This window comes from Strix aluco, chromosome 14 (genome assembly GCF_031877795.1).
Source record: "Strix aluco isolate bStrAlu1 chromosome 14, bStrAlu1.hap1, whole genome shotgun sequence".
Lineage (NCBI taxonomy): Eukaryota > Metazoa > Chordata > Aves > Strigiformes > Strigidae > Strix > Strix aluco.
In genome coordinates this window covers 14932438-14955809 of record NC_133944.1, presented here as the reverse complement: position 1 = coordinate 14955809, position 23372 = coordinate 14932438, and the positions used below count along the sequence as shown (strand labels likewise).

The 23372-nt window shown below is 39.5% G+C and overlaps 1 protein-coding gene across 2 annotated transcripts in view; it reads left to right on the top strand.

The window, feature by feature from the left end:
* Positions 1 to 7812: 7812 nt before the first annotated feature.
* Positions 7813 to 23372, top strand: part of MYLK3 (myosin light chain kinase 3) — a 22423-nt gene continuing 6863 nt past the window's right edge. The window contains exons 1-10 of one of the 2 annotated variants that reach the window (XM_074839377.1): positions 7813 to 8450; positions 10848 to 10913; positions 11903 to 11993; positions 13290 to 13728; positions 16548 to 17119; positions 18805 to 18910; positions 20039 to 20132; positions 20438 to 20547; positions 21786 to 21927; positions 22985 to 23055. In XM_074839377.1, coding sequence (XP_074695478.1) covers positions 7938 to 8450; positions 10848 to 10913; positions 11903 to 11993; positions 13290 to 13728; positions 16548 to 17119; positions 18805 to 18910; positions 20039 to 20132; positions 20438 to 20547; positions 21786 to 21927; positions 22985 to 23055 — 2204 coding nt within the window. In that variant the 5' untranslated portion in view covers positions 7813 to 7937. The remainder of the gene's footprint in view (positions 8451 to 10847; positions 10914 to 11902; positions 11994 to 13289; positions 13729 to 16547; positions 17120 to 18804; positions 18911 to 20038; positions 20133 to 20437; positions 20548 to 21785; positions 21928 to 22984; positions 23056 to 23372) is intronic. The other variant, XM_074839378.1, reaches the window with a different exon arrangement.

The following is a 23372-nucleotide window of genomic DNA, read 5'->3' as shown; positions in this document are numbered from 1 at the left end:
TGATGTGAAATCCAAACCATTTATATCCTGGATTTTGTTAAGAACAGTGTTATTTGCTTGTTTTTCTCTGAGTGATTTTTGCTTTATGGTGCCAGGACTTGGTGCTATTTTTTTTAAGTGTAGCGTTGATAATCAGTGTACAGCTGTCTCTGTAGTGTGTCTGGAGATTAATTTGTCACTGATCTAATAGCAGAATTGCAAAATGGATAGTTTAGTAGTTTTAATTCAGGAGCTTCTTATGAGTGCGGGGAACCTTCTGTGTGGTTGCTTAAAATTAATACTCTGGAATCTGTTGACTGTTGATTTAAGGTAGCAAGGTGGTTCAGAAGCAAAACTTCTTGAGTTCTGATAGAAGCCTTGCAGAGAAACACTAGGGGATAGTTACTGTTCTGGAAGTGGAAATGGCTGCACCAAATGTGTTCTGGATTTCTGTTTTTACTAGATATTTGTACTGAGATACCGACTTCAGGTGGAAAAATGGATCACTGGGGCCCTAACTCAAGGTTTCTAATTCATACCCAACTGTTCTTACACTGTATGCTTTAGAGAGATAAACTTAAAAAATTGCCTTCTCATTCCTTGCTCTGGAAAGCTTGATACCTGTTGATTTTCAATTTCACTGGCCTGTGGTATAATTTTATTTTAGACAAGCTTTTCTGTAGATGACATTGTTTTGTTTGTTTCCTGTATCTTTCTTCCAACTTGATGAAAACCATTATAAATCTAGGTGGATATATCTTGCACGTCTGAAATGGGTGCAGCATTTTCTGTGGTTTTGCCAGATGTTTAGACATTCACCTAAAGGAGTGCAAGTGGCTTCTCTGTGAGTAATTACTGAGGAGAGTTTGCAAAACTGCCAGCTTTTGTACACAAACTCGTTTACTCTGAATCCTTTTCAAAGCAGAGTTTGTGTTGAGACTAAGCCTGAACTGATGAAGTTATTCCTGTGTTTGTGAATGACGTCAAAGCAAAATGTCAGAGATCTAAATCAGCAGGTGAATATAGCACATAGCAGACTTCATTATAGGACAGATGACCATTTACTCGATCTAGAATTTCCTTAACGTGGTGTTCTGGTTATTAGTGGGGAATAGCAATGTTAAGGACTGTTCTTACATAAAATAAAAAATCCCCTCGTTGTTAGGTTCCTGTAAAGACCGTTATTAGCAAGGAACACTGAGCACAAGTACTTGCTGTTTGTTGTACCACAATGGCAACTGTTAGATGGAAATGTGAGGAAGAGGAAAAAAAAATCAATAACTGAGACTCCAGCTTGCATGAGGCTCAGAATGATGGCACTAACTGCTTTTGCAATTACTTGGGAAAAGTTTCCAAGAGTGTGTGTCGGTAGCCAAGGCATGCTCAAGTCCTCTCAGATGTTTGTGAGTGGCTGGAGGCTGCCCCTTGTCCATGAACACTTCGTTCACTTAATTCCAGTGCAATCTGACATGATTTCAGATGCTTCTGTGTTTTACCTTTCAAACACTTAAATCAATGCAATGTAAAATTGTGCTCAAGGTGATCATACTTCATTCAGTAACTGCAAAGGGCAGAAGGGTAGCTGAGGAAACAGTATTACTGCCTTTTAACTTTGGAAATACAGGTGGAGGAGCAAAGAAAAAAGATGACTATATTCTTACAGCAATTGTCAGTCGTAGTGAGAAGGGCGAAGTTGGAAACAATGGTTACAAATTAGCAAGTTAGTACAGCTCTGTGTGTGCGTTTTTGTGGTAATTTTTCAAACTTGAAGCTGAAAAGATCTTCTGAAGTAGAAAGGGAACAGAAGACAACACAAAGCACAGTGCGATTTGGTGATTTTCATCTTCTCAAACAAAACCATGTTGCTGGCAAAGCAGAGACTTTTCTGAGGGATTTGATTTGAAGCCAGTCAAATTTCAAGTCAGCAAGAGCAATTGTTCTAGTTTCAATGTGTTTTGGAGCCAACTCTGGATTATGTAAGGCTTTTTTCTGAAAAGTTGACTGTCTAGAAATAACCCTTTCTTATGCAATGGATCTGCTCCCTATATTTTTATACTGAGACATTTATCGCATCACTTCAGTGACAAGAATTTGCTTTTACTGGTTTTACTCCTATTGGCATTACTGCACAGCCAAAGCTACTCTTCTACATTATGGCAGATCCCTACTGACTTAGAGTTACTTGTACCTGAGCAAACTGCCATAGAGAGAAGAGCCTTTCACAGGTGTAAAAGGTGCCTTAGGGTTCTCCGCTGAGCTCCTAGTAGTAGCAAGAAAGCATCTTGTAAATGAGAGGCTTCTTGAATCCAAGGGTAGCTTTTGTGGCTGACCCTTAAAATCGGCAGGCTTTACCGGGAACTGCCTGCATTAAATGTAAAATCACTGAAATTCAGGGAAAGCAGAACAAGCAACATGACTTTTCTATTCGGTTTCCAGAGGAGAGCTCTCTTTTGGAGGGTGTGGAGGAGTGGGAGGGTGAATCCTTACCACCACACCAGGGAAACATTACTGATTACAACTCTTCTGGTCCAAGTTGGTTAAAGTGTTTAGTAGTCGCTTGGGTTTAAAAAAAAGTTTGAAAGAATGAAAATTAAAAGTAATAGATAGCTTCTTAAGGTATAGTTTCTGTGGGTAACAGACTCGGTGAGAATAAGCTCTGGGGTCAAGTGAGTGAATGTGGATGGGTAACAGGTGCTCTCTTGGCCTCCTGAGTGGCAAAGTAACCTGGAGGAAGGACTTAAAGGTTCTTGTTAAGCCGTGTGGGCAAATGGTAAACAGTGTTATCTAGAAATCTCATCACTTTGATGTGAATGAAATGTCATAATTGATCTGTTCAGCTATCTGCTGTCAGCTGCTCAACAGAGATGCATTACAATACTACACATGAACTCGGATTCATTAACCTATCCTTAGCTGTGCTGCTGCCTAGGAGCATTATCCTTAGTTTCAGTTGTTTGAAAAAGAATAAAATAGAAGTGGGGGGGAGAAGTCAGGGCTTGCAAGAGAGTGTTTCATAACCTATTGTGTTAACAGTTTTCTGTCATTAAATATACAGAAAAGGAAAAAAAAGAGTTTATATAGGGTTTGTTAAGCTTTAGGTGGTCCGGTACTACAGTAATGTTGTACTGTTGTGAGCCAGGCAATATTGAAATGTATCATGCCAGGGTCACTTGCTGAGACTAATAGTGCTTTATAGACCCTTTTACTGTGCAGGTGGATTTCAACCAACACTCAACATGAGTGATGTGTTAAATGTCGGGTTCTTGGCCTTCTAAAGCAGGGGTGAGCCAGTTCCTAGTAGGATTTGATCTCAACAGGAAACCCAACTATTGGACTAGATAGACTTATGCAGACTGTATGGCATATCTTGCCCTTGGAAGTTATTCCTCTAAATTAGAGTCAATGCCCATTTCAGTACTTGCCATTTGTCACAAGAATTGGTCTGTTGCTGCACTATTACTCTGTGGACATGATTTATTACCTTTCATGTGTCTAGGAAACATGCTGGTTATGAAAAATTACTCACTGACATAGGGCTTAATTTTTTAAAAGTTTAGGTACATTAAAAAATGTCAGTTACCCTTTTATTTGCTGGGGGAAAAAGCTAAGAAGTGTATGTTAAAGAGCTGCAGCAACTAGGTGTAGAGAAAGTAGATTGTCAGTGTAACTTAAAGTTGACAGCTGGTTTCTAAATATGTAAAACAAATTTATTAGTAATTTTTGCCTGAGCAGATGTAGCCAGATTGTTTTGAGCTTATCTGCTGGGTTTTTTTCTGTAAGCTCCTGGTGTTTTACCGCATTGAGTTCTTCATCTCCCTAGAACTCTGCTGCATTTGCAACCCCTGCAAACTTCTCCCAAAGCCCCCAAGTTGTCTATTAAGCTTTGGCTTTGTTTAGGCCGTGTGAAAGGTTATTTTTTCATTTACCTACATATTTTCAGCCATCTCCAGTTTTACTGTGTTGTTGGAAGCAATGCAATAATCTAATGAGATGATCTGTTTGAGCAGCTGGTTTTAACCTCTGTGACATTTGTTGTTTGGGATATAAGCCTCTGTTGTCACTTTAGTACATGATGTAGAGTTTGGGGTGTTTTTACTTTTCTCTATGCACCCCATCTTTGTTTTTTTCCTTCCTTTGGGTCAAAGCTAGCAAGGAGGGATCATAACTGAACTGCCATGTCATAGATTCTTTGTGTTGAATGTGAATTTTTCTCTTGTTTTCTGACATATGTCTTTCACAACTGGGAGAGTGTGTGTGGGGTTGAAGCCAAAGAGGAATAAACTCTCATTTCCCACTTGAGAACAGAAGTGTTTCTGGCATCATTGGTTCAAGGTCATTTGTAGTTCTGGTTCTCCAACATTTGTGTTCCTTTTCTCTGGCACTCCTGAGAAACCTTTAAAATATCTCCAAGGTATCAAGTATCTGAGAAGTTCATTTCAGTTCAGCTCTTAATAGAATGGAGGCAGTTGCCTACACACTCCAGATCACAGTGCTAATTTTTTGTTACCTGGAAGAAACAAGCAGAAATCCACAGGAGACCAGTTATCATCAGAAATCTTATTCAAGTTACATTCAGACTATGATGGAGTCTTGTGAATCACCAGTTTGTTTTGCCAGTGACAGCGTGGGGTGACTGAGCATAGCTCTGCAATCTGTAGAGGTCCTGCAAGATTCACTGGTATTTATTGCTTATACAACACTTCAAGTTCTTCATTTTGATGCTACTGAAGATGAAGCAACATGTGTTGCGGTGTATTAGTGCAAAATGTCATTATAAGTAATAGCTCCTCACAAAGAAAAAGTGAGTTTAATACCCTATTGCATTTGTTACAATAACTTTACTTTTTTGTGATGTCTAAGGATGGGTATACTGTGATCTGTAATATGTTATCAGGCAATTGAGGATTTTTCTCTTATTTTTTTGGTAAGTATTGAAAGGCTTGAGACTGTCAATGGAACTGAATGCTCTCTTCAGGCTGCTCAAGCAAGATGGAAATGTTGGGCTCTAAATCAATGTTCTGAACAAAAATTGCCTTTTATTGTAATTCAAAGCAAAAGGAATAAAAGATTTTTTGCCAGTATTAGAGCATATTATCATCCTGAAGACAAAATAATCAATTAGACCCATTGAAGCCATTTTTTCTTTTTGTGTGATGGCCAGCAGTTCAAAAGGGAAGAGAGAGGAGGAGGAAATTAAAAGCAAAAAGAAAAGCTGGCCTTAATAACTTTGTGACAGATGTTTAAAACTTCTCACTAGGGGCCAAATGAGGTTTCCTTATTCCCTATCCTTCATACCACCCGTAATTTTGCAGTTGCTCATGGATGCCCAGTATGATGTAAGAAGTGAAGTCGAACAGCTGTATCTGAGTAGGAGGCAGTTTTGGCTGTATCTTCCCTGTGTGTACCTCAGACAACACTAGCAAGGAATATTTGCTGCATGTAGCAAGAATTCTATATAGTGTGTTACCTTGCATGTCTCAGTGCGCTGTGTGAGTATGTATTAGGTGGTGAAATTTGTTCCACACAGCTGGAGTACACTGTGTGTGGCTGAATTTGAAGGAGAAAGAGATGGTTTGTGCCCCTTGAATTGCAGTCAGGCAAGTCTGCTTCTGTAAACTAATATAAATTCAGAGATTTTTTTTCTCAAGTTTCCTCTTTTTGCACAGCATATAGAGTTCATTGTATGTGAGGAGGATTAAATAGTTATATGAATAATAACACCAGTAAATTACAGTGGGACAGTATTAAGGCTTTTTGCTCTCAATTGTTAAATAAGAAGGTTGCTCAAGACTTCAAAAGACTCCCACTTGCCCACAAACACACACAGAGGCCAGTTGTGCACTTTTATACTTGCATTGTTTCACGACTGTGCATGCTGTGCCTGTAATAGCACACCGGTGGTGGCGACTTAAGTTCTAAGTATGCAACTGCAGATGACTTTCTGCGGGTAGGTTTCCTTATTGAAATATTTGCTGCAAGTTGTGTGACCTTAAATATAACAATCTTAATTAATTAAATATAACAATATACTCTACCTTCTTTTTGTCCCTAAGAGGACAACGTTCAGCTAGTACTCTTGATTTAGTAAAAATGTTGGCTCTTTTGATTATTTGTCATCAAGCATGTTTGTAGGCTTGAACGAATTAATTACTTAAAGGCATTTGGCTGAAAACTCTGATTCTTTAGATGCAGTAGTAGAGTTGCAAAGCTTTTATTGTCTGTGTCCTATACTTTCAAGATAGAGCTCTGCATTTTACTGCATTGTATGATTGATTACCGAAATAAGATTATGTGGGATATCATAAAATTTATGCCATACTATCCCAGATCACTGTGAAAATAGCAGTAACTTTAAAATACTTTTTTGATCAGGAGTATGAGATGACATGAAATGCCAACTCCCATCAGCTTTCACAGGCCAAGTTTTCTTCTAAAGTCATTGCTTGATATTCAGATTCTCCCTTGAAGGTGACAAACACTCCAAGTCTTTGATATCTTCTGTAAAGCCAGTTATTGGCCTCTGAATGTCACAGAACCACCAGGTTGGGTATAATTATTTGGTGGCCTTGGTAGACTTTTTTTTATTGTAAAGGTAGAAAACCTTGTCTTACAGAAGTGGCAAGGACTACACATCTTCTTGAGAGGGTAATTTTAATGCAGCTACTACTCTGCGCTGTGTAGAGGAAGGATTTTGTTTTCTAGAATGTCCTATCTCACACAGCAAATTCACTTTAAGAATGACACTTTCATCCCCTATGCCCCTTCCAAAAAATGAGGAAGGGAGTGGAGGCAAAGGGATACTCAGTATCTCAAAGCCTGTGGCTTTGACGTGGTTCCATTGTTCTGTTGCACCAGGACTCCTGCGACAGCAGGATTTCCCCACTGCTTTCTCCCCTTTCTCTACATATATACAGCAGTAAAAAGGGAGCTGGGAGAACTAGATGCAATCATTTGACACAGTGTCATGTCTGGCATGGGACAATCTGCTTTATCTCTTGATACTGCAGTTCATCCTCTGTGGAGGAGGACTGACTCTCATTCTGTGTCATATTGTAAGGATCCATTCATTAATGTTTCTAAAGTGTTCTGAACTGTGGCAGTGGGGACTGTGCAAGTATGAAGTGACTATCTTTCTGTTCTCTACTGACTAATTTTTGTAGTAGGCATGCTGTGATTCAGAAGTGAAAACAAGTCAGTAACAAATCCTTTAAATACGACTTATGATTTAATAATTTTGTTGCTAATAGTTGGACTAATTCTGCTGTGTCTTCATGAAGATTTCTTTTTTTGTTTTGCTCTGTTCCCTTTCATAGCCTGGGAGAAAGATTTAATTTTAGAAGTTTCAGTTGACAAAGACATGCTGGTGCTAGATACGTATTTCAGATCCTTGTCATTGTACTCTATTTTTAAATTCAAGTGTCAGCCAACCTAAAGAGCACACTCTGTGTCTGTGCTGGGTGCTCTGCATCCGTGTTACAAAGCTGAATTCTTCCAAGCCTTAGCACAAGGCCACCTAATTTACTTTTATATTTTTCCTATCTAATGAAGAGAAATGCTCTAGCAAGTTCTTTTCACTATCACAGAACTAAAACTGGTTGTAAAACTAATCCTTCTCCCTTCAGAGGTTTGCTCATGCATTGGCAATTGTTAAGATGCTTGCCTATCAACAGCCACTCGAGAGAGAATTTTAAATGGGTTTGTGACGTCAAAGAGGCCCAAGAAAATACAGTCTGGTGCCAAATTACCTCCATCATTGAAAGCACACAGTAAGGAATAGATAACACAGAAATAAATCTTTTGTGCAGTAGCTATCTCATGATATGCTCTAGCGGCTCCAATAAGTGAGGTTGTCTGGTATAGGAATAGGTAAAGAAGATGAACTTTCAGACCCTCATTTTCTAATTTATGACTAATGAAAAGCCAATCTAATTTATCTGACATCCTGCTGTCTGGACAGAATGTCTGCGGGTAGCCTGGACCTTGCAGAGGGAAATGGCCTGTCAAAGTTTCAGCCTCCAAAAGTGAACAATTTAAGTATGATGGACAAAAAACTGAATCTCTTGAATGAAAAGATGGACAAACTGTTGCATTTCCAAGAAGATCTGACAGACAAACTGCAGAGAGTTAACAAAGGCATTGACAATGTCGAAAAAGGCATTAACAAGCTAACAGTATCCCGAGCAGCTCCTGATGAGACAGATGCAATGAAAAAAGGCCTAAAGGTATCGGACAGTACTAACCAGGCTGATATCCAGAGCATATGCTCAGAAGTGTTGAAATTGATGAAAGCTGCCCAGCTAGATGCCTTGAAGCATAAGGAGAGGCTGGCAAAGATAGAGAAAAGAGTTGATACGCTGGATAAAGTTATTACATTTGTGGGAGAAGTATTAAAAAATTCTAAAGTAGTGGATTTTATTCTCAAAGGCATTGTGCCCTGGAAGAAGGGGAGTCTGCTGGAAATCCTTCTTGAGGTTGGTTTTGTTTTACTGTTCTGTGTATTTTTCTTGATGATGTAGCAGGGCTTTAGGCTCTCCTACTGATTTCTTGCATGATGTATAATTCAGGTTTTCCTTTCAGTATTGCTGTTACAGGTTATTGCTGTGACCTTTGAATTGAAAGGCTCTTAAGGCAGAGACCAAGGCTCAAAACACACCTTGCAGTTTTATGTCTGAGGTTCTCAAAGCGTGCCAGGCAATCCTATAAAGGAGTAGATTAGTACTGTAACAGGAAATTCGGCTTCTACCAGCACTTTTGAAGATCAGCAACGTCATTCAAATTAGTGACCAAATTGAGGCCCCAGTAAAAATTGAGTAACATACTGGGAGCATTTTTTGTTGGAAGAAGCTTCTATTTTCTTGATTGATCATGAACTCTGAACACAACGCCAGTTACTAAAACCTGTGCTGATTTATGGTGATATTACTGAGCAGATGTATGTGTCCTTAGACATCTAAGTTGTCTTTAGCTACATCTTAATGATTGAACTGTGACTTTACCAACTCCATCAACATTGTTCACTCCTCAGATCAAATAGTTCTTGTGTTTGCAAGTTCCTAGATATCGGTTCCTAAGCATTTCTTAATTATTGAGGACAATGAGCGAGGAACAGGTAAGACCAGTATGTAGTTGATATGGTGTTATAACTGTGGTTTTATAAATACAGGCATCAGGAATTATTTTTAGCTAATGGAGTTCTTGGTTTTCACTATGGCTTGTATCCCACAGTGGGGAAGAAGTGGGAAGAAACTGCAACAGTGGAATAGGTTTGTTCATTCCAAGAATCTCCTTGTATGTAGAGGTGTGATTGTGGTAAGGAGGACTTAGCTCAAATGAAAAAGTCCACTGGCATCTTAATCCAAATATTTTTCACCAAAACTGCAGCATGTTTTGGTGGAAGGTACACCTAAACTTTTACAAGAACAGGGCAATGCTAGGTGCTAGTGTACCTTCTTAGGCTTCGAGTGCTCTCCTGGACTCCCTTTTCAAGTGACAGAGGCTGACAAGTGAGCTAGACTGTTAGGAGAGAGAAGAATTTATAGAGAGCTTCCATTAGTGTTGAGGACAACAAATCATACATTAGGGATCAATCTTAATTCTGGATAGAGATGAAGCTTGTACTTGCTTGCAGTTCCCATTTCAGTTCTACAGATTTTTGGAGAAATGGAAGAGTTTGATACATTTTGGTTAAAGCTGCATTGCTACAAGTTATTGCCTGCAGTCACTGCAAAATGCCTGGAGACAAATATGGTCTTCTGCAGGATTTACACCTTGACTTGAATTGACAGTGCACAGTATGTCAGTGGCCAGGTGAAGATCAGTATAAAGGTGATAAACTAATTTAGTTTCCAGATTGTCAGTTTCTAAGTGAAAAAAAGCAGTGAGGAGGGATGTAAATAAAAGGGAGGTGATGTGAGGGATACTGAAGGAATGTTTCACATGGACTCTTAGCGTACTGTCAGAACTAGTTGTCAGGTAGCTACTATGCACTGCCCCCTCATCAGTGTTTGCAGAAGAAGAGATTGAAGGAGGTCAGAACTTCATCCAAGTGTTATGGATAGGTGGATGGAGAGGTGAAATGACCTGCTGTTGGTGACCTAATGGACTAAGATGGGGTGGAGGTCTGTGTCCCAGGCTCTAACCACTGCCTCTGTTGTAGAACAGGCAATATGTATTGGGCAAGCAGAGAGTTTTATGACTAACTCCAGTTTTGCAATATGACCATCATTGTTCTCTTTGTTGTTTCTGGCTATGAACAGTTTTTGAAATTGGAGCATAAGGTCAGTTGTAAGACCTTAAGATATGTCTGTATTTTGATCACAGGCTGCTGAGTGATATTTGACCTAGGCTTGAATTAGTGAGGAAGCATATGTACGTGACCTAGCTGGGGTAACGTGGAGCAAAACACAGGTAAATTTAAAACCAAATTAGCTTGCGCTGAGCTGTGTACTACCTTTGGTTTAGTTTTCACAGCCTGTTTTGTGATAGCAGTATAGATATGTCCAAAGAGCTCCACACTTGCACAGGGGTTGCACACAAAAAGAATTAGCTACCTTGTTTCCAACGTTTGCTGTTTTGTAATAGTGTGCTGCTGCTTATCGTGGAGCTGGCTTAGTGCAAGGTTACTGGATACGGAATGGGAGTGGGGAGGTCATGTTTTCATTTCTGGGTGAAGCTGTTTGTTGATGGTATGACAGCATTCCAGGGATACCATGGAAATGCTTATGGGAGAAGTTTTGCAGGGTTGGAGTCAAATTAATAAAAGACTATGAATTGAGCTCCATAGGATCCAAACCTCAAACTTCTTACTTAAAAACCAAACACGGAAAAACCTTAAACTGTCACTTATCCAAGGCTTTCTTTGCACGTAGGATTTTGCAAGAATAATGTTCCCTCTGGTCATTGTTGCGGGTTTGCTTAGAGCTGTAATAAAGATGGTAATTATTTTTTACTACTTTTACTCTGGGTGTTTTGGTTTTTGGGAAGGGGAATGTGAGAGGGCTCTGTTGTGGAATCTATATGGTTGGAGCATGAAATCCTTAACTGCTTTTACTAACAGATGAAGGGGCTGATTTGCAGCAATCTTGTTAATCAGGGTTATCTGCAGAAATATTTTAAATGTTGCTTATTTGCTTGTAGAGATAAGGATGGGAGGCTGCTTATCACTAGATTTTAACTATATGCCAACCAAAAATGTTAACACCTTTCCTATTTTTATGTAATGCTTTTTGCTAAATATTAGTTATTTAGTTTTAATTTGATGTCAGATGTATTACTGTATGAAGTGTTTAGTGGTGCTATTACAAAATATCCCTCTTCTGTGCTTTCTTAATTGGAGGAAGAAATTTGCTTGAAAATAAAAATCTGCTTCTAAAAGTTGAAAGTCACTTTTTAACCATGCCAAAGGTGACACGTGTAATGTCAAGTACATACACAAGAGTTACCATAAAGCTAGAGGCTCTTTTTTGGTATTACCTCTATCATAGCTCAGATTATGAATCTTTAGATGCCTTGAGACAAATATATTAACGATATCTTCAGAGACATTGTTTATCTTTCAGTCACCAGCCAAAAGGCAAGACAAATACAGTGTCATCTTTTTCTAATCTCTCTTATGTTTCACACGTCATGGTTTTTAATCAATATGAGTAAAGAGGACAGGAGGCAAAAATCTCTGACAGTCAAACTTTTGGAAAGCAGTGAGCTAATGTATTACTCGGTGTTGTCTTGTTTTAGAAGTATGCCTGTGTGAAAAAGCAGGGAGAGACTGGAAGGAGGGAGTAAACACAGCAGTAACTAAAAATCCAGAAGACCAGAGGTGTTAGTGTTCATTTTACAGAGTCTGAATACCTACATAGTTGAAGGAACCTAGTGGGAAATACTCTTGGCCATAACTGCTATTCTTGTGTTCCTTTGTCATTTTTAGGCCAAAGATAAGCCTGAGGAGAGTGGTGCAAAACCTAAGCATGTGCTTAGTAACAGAGGAACCCAAACTGAAAGCAAGAATCCTCTGGAAGGTATGTATCACTCCAGGCATGCTACAAGCTTTGACTCTAGAATGTGCAGCAGACAAACTGGAAATTAATAGCCTGCTATTTCCCACTACCTGAATTACTCAAATGTAACTGAGTAACTTTGTCCACCATTACTGGGAAAATAGAGTTGTTTTCACCTCCTCTGCAAGACGATCTGTCCCCCAGCTCAAACCCCACAAAATGCTAGAAGATCAAGAAACTAAAAGCAGCACCTTTGTTTGGCTGCAGTTTTTTTGCTTTGGAATTACAGTGAGCTGAATTGAGCCATACTTGTTTGGAGATATCACGAAGGTTGTGGCAATATCACATAACAAACTTCATAAATTATTTTCCCTTAACACATCTGAACCATCCCTCCCTCCTCCCCCTCTTTGAAAAAGGGACATGTTGACATTGGGAATATCTTTTTTTGGTCAGCAAGTTTCATTGCCATGTCAGGGCTAGATTCCTATTTAGGATGCATCTGTCAGGGCATTGCCCTGTTGCGTCCATTATTGATGCCTGTGGAGTTGCAACAAGGGTGAACATGATGTTGAGCAGGCCCTGTCATGCTGTTGTCTTCAAACTGTCAGTGAATCCTTTAAATTTATGGGCAATCCCCCTTCTAGCTTCATCATTTAGGAAGTGATAAAAATAAAGCTGACAGTCACAATTCTGGCTCAAAAGCTATTTAGGATTGTTAACTAACCTTGATTGCCAGTGACCTGTGCATGCTGAATCCTGAAAGAAGTTACCCTAGAAATTTTCACTGCTAATATTCACAACCATTGTCACAAGAAGCTGCTGAAGAACCTTCTTGTCCTTTCGTGGAAAATGCAAGAGCCACTGTCTCAAGCCCCAGTGTCCCTTGGAGTCTTGCTCAGTGTGTCTCTGCCCCTCTGATCAGGTAGAGGGTGTATCAGGTTCAGCGGGCTCCTGAATGGATCTGCAGTGCCTGAACTACCCGTTATATTTGCCTGCAGAGTGATTTCATATTTTAGATGCAGTGAGCTTGAGCCATGCAGGTCTTCTGTTTGCTTTATGGAAATCCAAATTAAATCTGTAACACTGCTGGAAAGCCAGCAGAGCAGTTAAACCTCTGATTAAGCCAGGAACATTAATAATGGCTGTCTCAAGCCTGCTGGTGTAAGGTTTTTAAACATTTCGGGGGGTTTCTTGCTACCTTTTCGGATGTACGTAACTGAATAGGTTAGTTTGAATGGTGGGTTACTTCATTGCCTCTCTGTTTTGCTGTCACTTTTGTCAAGGATAGTTTTATTAATGGCTTATTTTATTCAGAGACAAAAAGTGGGAAAAAGCTGGATGAAAACAAGGGAGCATGTGAGAAGGTAAATGCTTCTAGTGCTGTAGCCCACAAAGCTGACTCCAAACCCCAAGTTAAAGAGAGGACAGCGCAGCAGCAAGTAGTAGAAGGTGCTGGCAAAACACACAGCTCTAAGAGCTGTCAACAGCAAAAGGACATTGGTGTCAAAGCTTTGAATCAACACAACGGTCTTCCCTTCGTAAATCAAGATCATGTAGGCAACCAAAATGTTCCTGCTAAAGCACATGATACGGACAGAGTCCCACGCCTAGATGAGTGCCACAGGACACTTGTTCATGAGAAACTCAGAAAGTATGAAAACAAACCTCCATCGTCGAGTGCGGCATCTCGGGAAGCTGTGCCCTCCACAACCCGGGCTATATCTGACACAGGGTGTGAGGTGACACGAACCAGGTAATGGCCTTTCTGTGTGATCTGAAACCATTTCACGTGTTAGAATGAAAAAAACAAAGGCCAGGTCATTAAAGGAGGCAGCTCCTGTTGAGCATGGTCCAGGGGGAAAATAGCCCTGCTAGGATAGGAGTCGTGAGACCTTACCAATGGTTAAGGCAAAAAACTCAAAGCAGCAAGGGCTCTGTGTAAATTTCTGTGAAGCCAAGGAGTCAGAGGGCTAGATGTATGGGAGATTTTTTTTATATGATTGAAGCTTCTGTCTGTAAGAGATAGAAAGGTGACCACTCTAGTATAGCTAGATTAGTTGGACATTTATAAACCACTCAGTCCTTTCCAACTCCTCTGTTTCTATAACTGGGGGGGAAGGGATTTGAGATATTTACTAGTATATGACAAAACCAAACAACTTGTTTAGTTTGCTGTCCTCAGTGGTTTTGTGGGTATGTTTTATGCTTTGGTCACCTAAAGATATGACCAGATAGAGATTAATAAATGAACAATTAGCCTAATCTTTTCCTCATAGGTATCTTGTAATATGTCTTTCATAATCCATTTCCTTTTGAATTATTTATTTAGGATTTGATTTTCATTCCATTTATTTAAATTTAAAAAAGCCACACACAATGACAACCCACAACCAAAAAACCCTTACCAACCAAATGCCAACAGATGGAAATTCTGTGGCAGATTTTAACTGCCATGCCTTCTCTGTCTGGGCTGGTGGATATAAAATTGTTTATATATGTGTATGTGTGTACGTATGGGTGATAGACACACTCACGTATACATGCACATATATACGTATGTTACTTTGTGTGGAATTTCCCCATTTTTCATGTGTACAAATCGGTGTCTGAAAGCCCTGACAAGAACATAACAATACTTCTGTGTATGTTTACTTTAATTTGAAAACTTCGGATTTGTAGCGGTACTTGTGAATATAGAGGGGACACTTAAATCCTTCTGTGCAAAGGGTGTCTGCTGGGATTACAGGACTCTTCTTTTTTATCTTTTTTTTTTCTAAAAAAAAAGTGAATGACAAATAAATTATCAAAATGATTGAAAGTTGTCCTGATGCCTGCACATGAGGGAAAGGGGTCATTGTGAAGACTGGCACACTGGGATATTTTTCTTGTAAGAGGCTGAGTGTAAGGATGTGGCAGGAGAAGGTAGAAGCCTTCACTACTGTGGCCTCTATTGAAACATTCATTGTTACCTCCCAGCTGGTGGCTGTAACAACACTAAAGCCAGAGGGACCTCCCTGTGCTTTCCCTGTAGGTTTTAGGCTCTGGCTGGTGGGCTGTAGGCACTGTCCTTCACCAGCTGGAGTGGGTCCATCCCAGCTGCCTGCCGGAGCTCTGCTGTGGAGGCTCTGCCTGTACGGTGCTTTGAGGATGGCTCAAGGTGTTTGTGAAGCAGTGGAGGAACAGTTGCTGTTACCCCTTAGAAGTCAGTGCTGGTTGATCATGATGTGCCAGGTGGTGAACTTGGGGATAGGCAGCAGCTTCTGACGCAGCTGGTTGGTTTGGACAGGGGTTGTCTGAGCCCCAAAGACTTTGGTTTGGGGAGGAGGGAGGCGGGCAGATAACTGCAAGACAGAACCTAGAGTAAACCCCAGGGGAAGCTGGAGCCGTCCTGCACAGATTATGCTTTTGTGTGTGAAGTCAAATGAGGATGGTAAATGCCTCTCTAAAATGAATGCAACTTTTAATGAAGTCTGTAAGCCCACACAGCAGTGTCAAAAGAACACACTGTTCCCCTGCTTGGAGAAATGCCCAAGAGTCCTGCCGAGCTCAGGCTTGTCTAGATAGCAGTGGAAGTGTTTGCTCAGAGTTGTGTTCAGCTGCTCTGGTAGCTCACTCCAGTGAGCTTAGATTCATAGCACAACTCAAGGGTGTTAAAGGTGCTGAAAATGAGAAAGTTCAGACTCTTGTTATGCAAAAGCAGAAACATTTTCTTTTATAACATCTTTTGCTTCAGCAAAAGAGGCGGTAACTTTTGAAAAAATTAGGTACATTCTCTCCTAGACATCAGAAATATTCTTTACTGCTGCTGTATAAAATCTACTTTAGAACTTTCCAAGTTTCAATTCAGTCTTACTGAAATCAGACTGTGTGCTCATGACAGTTGGAGCAGTAACGGTTGACTCAAAAGTTATCACACAATGTCTTTGATGGATTGTAGTAGCATATAGTTTTTAACCCATAATCTTTTTAGGCGACACAAGAGGGGAAAAAAAAAATCATCAGAGTGCCAAGGAAAATAGTATTGATGGAGTGAGAGAGTTTATGAAAGTTACATTTTTAACAGAAAGCTGTGGAAAGAATGCTGTCCCATCAGAACCCAAACACACATGTTTGAGTGTTCAAGTCAGCCAGCTGGAAGAGGACTGAGATGGATGCAAACCTTTGGATCTGTAGAGCCATGTGAGCAGTCAGCCATTTAGATAATCAGTCTGTAATTTGTGAAAGCATTCACTACACCCTCTCTGGCCAGATGAGTGGTATTTTGTTAGACCAACTGTAATAGCTGCAAAAAGTGGGTAAGCTTTCAAATGTGGGATTAACGCTTTGCAGTGTGAGACGTTTTGTGTTCAGCAGAAAGCAGGCATATACGCAGATGAGGACACCGAAAAAGCATCAGCATGCTTTTTGGTGCACTTCACTTAGTGTTGTGAGTATTTCTGAAGAGGATTGGTAGAGTTAGATTTCTTTCATACTGTAGAAATTTGGTTTTGGAAGCTTATAGATTTTCTTCCCCACAAACTTACAAAAGCAAAGCTAGTCATTTGCATAACATGTCAACTGCTTGCTCTGCAGGATATCCATCAATGTACATATGTCTGAAATGAAAGAAAAGATTGAGATGACCAAGGAAGGAAAGTTAAATGATCACAGAGCTAAAAGTCCCAAAGTAAGATCCGTATCCTCCACACCGGCGGAAGTGGAAGGAGTCAAACAGCTGCCTGACAAATTAAAACTTCAACAGAGTCCTAAAAACATCAGCACTGAGCCAAATCAAGAAGTGAAAGGGGACAATAAGCAAAATGGACTTGCACTTCAGACAGGGAAGCAACAGCCATTATTGAGCAAGCCCAAACCAGGTAAAAAGGCTGAAGAGAAATCAGAATTAAAATGGAAGCCCATAACCTCACAGAATACCTCTGCAAAGGAGCCTATGAAGGATGTGGGGGTAGAAGTGAAAAACCATCAAGAAACAGCAAAAGCAGAAGAATCCCTGACAGATACCAACTCTGAGAGGAAAGAGTCTGAGTCTGCATCTTCAGGGAGAAGTGAAAATGATGCTCGTCAGTGCACTGGAATGGCAACAGAGAAGACTAAATCATTGGAAGCTTGCAAAGAGCTTCCCATACAGGATGAAATGATCATCGGTAAGTTGCTGGAAACTTACATTGAGGACTTTGTGCTACTCCTGTGTTATATATACAATAACAGCTGGGGCAGTGCTCAGCAGACCACCCGTGTTTTACAGTTCAAGAGCATTTTGCCATGGGTATCTCTGACTACGTAAATAACGTGCAAATTAACATTTGTACAAATTCTTTTAATAGTAATTTTTCTTCTAAAGTGTGTTTTGGGAAAAAAAAGTTTCTTTAAAATAAAATTGGGTAAAGAATGTATGTAATGAGAAGTATGAGTAATTTTGAAAAAATCGGTTTTCTTTACATTAAGCACTTATTCCTTAAGATAGAGTATGCAAATCAGGTATGCTTTAGCAACTATGGACTAGAGATCCAGTGAGCAGCAAAATATTTCAGGAGGAGTATCTTGCTGTGGTCTTTGTTATGTTATTGGCCATAGATCTTTTCTCAGTTACTGTGTGAACACTTGATCACGTTGTTTCAGAGAGTACTCTCTCCTGGCAGCATAAATACATGTATGTCCCAGAATGTACATACATGGGTAGATGTCCTGACCTGGATCTGGCTTTCTCAGCAGTGGCTGGAGATGAGGTTAAATCGCAGCCCAAGATATCTGGAGATTAACTGTAGAATTGCTTTGAATGGGGGACAGCAAAAATGGGTTTATGGAAGCTTTACCCTAGAAAAACTTGGACATTAAGTGTATCATCGTTAACTGATTTAGTTTCCCACAAACTGATTAAACTTAATAGCTGTAATGTTAATGTTTGCAGCTTTAACCTGGACATTGTCTGCAAAAATCTTGCTGCTAGGAGAAATTTCCTGATTTTACCAATAACTGTCATCATTTATCAGGGCTGTGTTTTTGTGTTGGTCTTTCCAGCTGCTATACAATGATTAAAAGATCAAATGTAACTTTTTCCAAAGTTCCAAGTATTTTTTTTCAAGTGACCTCTTCTGTTAATGCCTAAATGTTGACCTTCTGAAGGTGTCCGGTGGGTTTACTGTGTTTGAAAAATACATGCTTGAGACTCAGGAGGTGGGATCCTATTCTCAGTTCTGTAAAAGGGTGTTAGCAATAAAAGTCCCTCACTTGAAGTAACAGAGTGGTTTTTGGATATTTTCAGCACCTCCCTTCTTATGGCTAGCTGCAAATGCAATGGTTATTTTACTTGCATGCCACTCTAAAAATAGCAAAGGAATTGCATGCTGAATGTTATCCAGATACTTCACTGCTTGTCAGAATTCCAGAAGAAAAAATGATGGTGTGGTAGAGGAACATGAAGCAAAGAGAAAAGATGGGAGAGAGGGCACTGTGTTTTAGTATAAAGTTCTGAGTGTTTGCATTGGCAGCAGTCGGAGGCTGGCTTGTCTGGGTGTTTGTGTTGGCCCCAGTGCTTCTCCCTTAGAGCCTCACAGAAGCACCGAGGGCTGCATCAGCAATACCAGTCTGGGAAACTGGGTTCATCCCTTCAGGAACAGCAATGCTGGATGTGGGGGGAGCACAAGAGTATGGTTTTGTGGAGCTGTGGATACTGGGAGCATAGAAAGTAGTTGAAACTTCTCATTACACTTAGGAAACACAACAAGGTGATGTGCATGTCCTGTGAATTGGCATCATTGGTGTGAGGGAGGTGATAGAGTGCAGCGATGTGTGCAGAAACACCTCAATGACCAGCTTGTCTCCTCTTTAGACGACAGCCCTTCTCCTCCGGCTCCTTTCGAACATCGCATAGTGAGTGTCAAGCAAACCGAGGTGACAACATGCTACTCGGTGTGTCATCATGAAGTACTGGGGGGGTAAGTATCGCTGTCCCTAATGCTGTACTGCTGTTGGTAGCTAAGGAAGGCATGGAGAAATGCAGTTAGCTGGAGAGCTAGAGCTGTCTTCTTCAGACAGCTCCAGGGTGTGTGTGGGTGAGACAGGAACAAGCTCACTGCAGCCAGAGTGAGCAGGTTCATCCTTGAGACTTTTTGGGCTATCATAGTTGCAGGGTTCCTTGTATCAACCTTCTGTTGATTTTTGGTGTGTGTGTGGTGAAGTACCTTAGATGACTGGTTTCTGCCCTAGTTCCATTTTCAGATGCCTGACTGTCATCTTGGATGACTTTTTTGCATTTGTTATAATAATCCTGGCCACAGCTGATGTCGTGAGAAAAACCTGTACCCTTTAGGCAGACAGATTTGGAGCATTTGAAGTCAGCAAAGCCCATTAGGTCAGGCAGCCTCCAAAATCTTTTTTCCATGCTGAACTGTGCATTAAAGAAAACTAAGGGAGAAGTTATAATTATTTTGACCATATGTTTAGTTTTAATTCATAGGAAGTCTGCAGCTGCTTTAGTCTCTGTATTCTTGTATCCCTACTTATCTGACAAGAAGGTTTGATTTGCACATTGATCCAAGTACAAATATGGCTTAATAACTATAAGCAATATGATGCAATAGCAGAGAAGATGATGTTTAGAAATCATCCCAAGGGGTATTAACGTATCTGGGTGACATCGGGGAGAATTTACAACATGCAAGAAATGCAGTCTGTGGAGTAGCTACAGTTACTGGTCTTATTTAAAAAGTTATGAGATCAGGACAGAAATATCCTTGTTAATATATCCACTAACGCATCACTGAAGGACAGCAAGTGGGTACAGTTACAGAACCGAAAAAGAATATCATCAGGTCATCATACCGCAGTGAAATGTAGTAATACGAAGGAGGCATAATATTTTAATGTAAGCATTGAACAACTGGCTGGAAAGATAAAACTAATCCTTCATAAGCTGAGAGAAAGAGGAGATTCATGCTGCTGGCCACCTGATTCTGTTCACTTTGTACTGTGCTATTTTTAATCAACGATAAGAATAGTTGTATGAAAGTTTCTGCGGTGAGCTGTGCTAAACCTGTTTCCCATCTTTTCCTTGGTATCAACAGGGGGCGTTTTGGGCAAGTTCACAAGTGCACGGAAATATCAACTGGTCTCAACCTGGCAGCCAAAATCATAAAAGTGAAAGGAGCAAGAGAGAGGGTAACTATGTTGCTGTGAACGCAAGTGAGCAGGCTTTAAACCCAGCCCGTGTTGCAAGCACCTTAAACACCACTTCCCTGAACTGACCCATAAGAGCAACTTGTCATTGGGTAGTATCAAATACTGTAAAATCTGTCTTAGTAAGTAGCGGTTTGGACTTAATGCGACCGTTTGTCACATGTGATTAAACCTTCTGCCCACATGTGGTATAGCTGTTATTGGGTTTTACAAATAATTGTATTTGAATATATTGGAATTTAAGGAGCATATTTTGCTTATTTTTTGGTAACTTGTTATTTTTTCAGGAGGAAGTAAAAAATGAAATTAATGTCATGAACCAATTAAATCACGTGAATCTGATCCAGCTTTATGATGCTTTTGAAGCCAAGAATAATATCACTTTGATCATGGAATAGTAAGTTTAAATTATCTCAGGAATTGTCAATGTTTGGGAAATAGGGAGTGATAATTCTGAGGTGTGGAGAAGGCTTAAGTGGTTTTCCCAGCCTGAGAGAGAGTTGATTTCATTTTCAGAAGGAAAAAAATATATGCTTTAAAGACAGTTTCTTCAGGTTAAAAATTATGTATTTGTCAAGATTACAGTTTAAGCAAATGATAAGAAAGGCAGCTATCTTCAGGGGTATGAAGCAAATTACAAGATTGTTAATGAACAGAACTTTACTATGGTTCATTTTTCATTCAAGTTTAACTTACAGGCCCCATCTTTGTCCCTAGCTACCAAATTCCATAAAAGTGTTGTGGGTAAATAAAATCTCATACTAGGGAGAGGGTGAAGGTGAGAGACACAGACAAGAGGGAGGAGTGAGGTGTTTTAAGTAGAATTAGTAAAGACATGGAGAAGGTAGGAAGGTAATTAATTATATGCATGGTCTGCCTCCTTTGAATAATCTTAGGATTAATAAAAATGCCTCCCCATTTGAAGCTAAATAAGAATTTTGATCTATATCAAATGTGGAATTCACAAAAGGGAGATTTCATGATTTATACCTGCTGCCTTTTCTGTGTAGTGGCATATTAATTTACAGAAACCTGAAGTTTTATAACCTAAAAACAGTTTCTGTTACAGAACTAATTGTTAACGACATGAATGAAAAAACAATACAAAATGAAATAGCAAATATAAATATAAAACATGTAAATGTGTGTATTGAAATTAATACCTGAAGTTTTTACCTTGCAGAAGCTTGTCAGAGCTATATGTCTGATGGAATTTTCTCTTAATTTTTGTGCAGAATTAAGTTCAATTGTCAGGTCATTTAAAATAGCTTTCAGTTTGAGAAGTTTCATTTAGTAAATTTTATAGATTGAAGACTTAGTTTCTCTAGACTAATAAGGTGACCGAGTAATAGATGCTTTGGAACTCCCTGTAGGTTCTCCAGGTTAAATCCGATTAAAATTGTATCAGCAGGTTGTGTGGGTTTGGGTTTGACATATATTCCCCCCTAACTTAGGTTGATATTTAATTTCACACTCAGAAATAAGTCTCTTAAAAGTCATTGAGACTACTGATACATTTTATATTGGATGTGTTCTTAGGAGCCTTGCTAAATTAGCCCAAGTTCCCGACTTGGAAATAAATTGAGCTAATGGGGATTTTAGGGTTTTTAACACTTTTCTATGTCAAAATTTTAGTCTTGATGGTGGTGAATTATTTGACCGGATCACAGATGAAAACTACAATCTAACTGAGTTGGATGCAGTCCTATTTACCAAACAGATTTGTGAAGGAGTCCAGTACTTGCACCAGCATTATATTCTCCATTTAGATCTGAAGGTCAGTACTTCATACTGTCTGCTTTTTAGTGATGCTATGGTTTGGACCACTACAGAGTCTCTAATTACAAGAGTCATTTCTCATTTCATGGATTTATGTCATAAAGAAATAGACTTACTTAGTTCAGTAGTCACAATGAATGGAGCTCTAGAGATTCATTACTTTTTTTTCATTGTCTGTTTGGTAGCTTGCTTAGAATAGTGAAGTGAACAGAATTCTGTTCTTTTGCCTCTCCCAAATCAGAAGCTTTTCATTCTGTGTGGAATTAAACAATGCCCTTTTGTCATCAATGAAAAAACCATACCCAGAACCCTCTTTGGCTAGGAAAGTCTGCAGTCTTCCCTCCACTTCCCCTACCCCCTTCTAAGTGTGCTCAAATACTTATTCAACCATCTTCCTATTGTTTGTACTTGTTACTAACTGGATCTGAACTGCAGTAAAGTGACAATGTCTTCCTAATGGCCCTAACTGATCTTTTCGAAGACTGATTTTTTTTTTTTTTTTTCCTGCTTGTTTATACAGTGCTTTGGTATTAGACCTGGTTGGCCTGTAGACAGTTCTGCAGTTCTAATAAGTTTGGACACCATCATCCCCCCCCATTCCCACCTTGAAAAATATTCTCATTGGAAAAAACAAATTTTTGCCTTCATGGGAAAACCAAAGGATGCATTTGACGTGTTTCTTGTGGCTTTTTGTGGAGCTACTTTTATATTTAAGGAGTAAATCCAGTGGGTATGCCTCAACCATCAGACTGACTCTACCGTTTTACACAGGGGGGTCTTTCCATTTCAAAATCCATTTGTCATCTATGGTGAAATATAGGAATATTGTCAAACAAGAACAGAAGTAAAACTTCTTTATGGGAAGTCCAAAACCAAACCTTTCACTAACTCAGTATGCCAGTCAAATTCTGCTCTCCCATTATAGGAATAGAACAAAAAGTATTATACTAAAAAATACTATTAAAAATCTCTGAGATTTGTATATTCTTTTGCTAGATCTCTCTCTCTCAAACAGTCATATGTGTAACTCAAAATACTTTCTTCCCTTGTTGTAGCCTGAAAACATACTATGTGTAAATCGCACAGGAAACCAGATTAAGATTATTGATTTTGGATTAGCAAGGAGGTAAGAGTTCAGTTATGATTCAAAACAAAAAATCAAACCCACAAACCTCTGGTGTGTTTTTGGTGGTTCTTGGCAGGGGGGAGGGGTATGTATTTTGGTGACTGTAAAGTAATTTTGCTATGTGAATGAGCTAAGCAGTATGCTGCTGCAGGCATGAGTTTTCTGCTGTGTACAGTAATTATCTAATTACTCTTTCAAATAACATTTCTGTTGGATAAAGCTATACTGCTGTTCTAATTATCTCAAAATGATTCCCCATATAGAGCTGTTACTCTAGGGACTCCATGAAGACTCTCAGACTTCTTGACTGCTGGGTT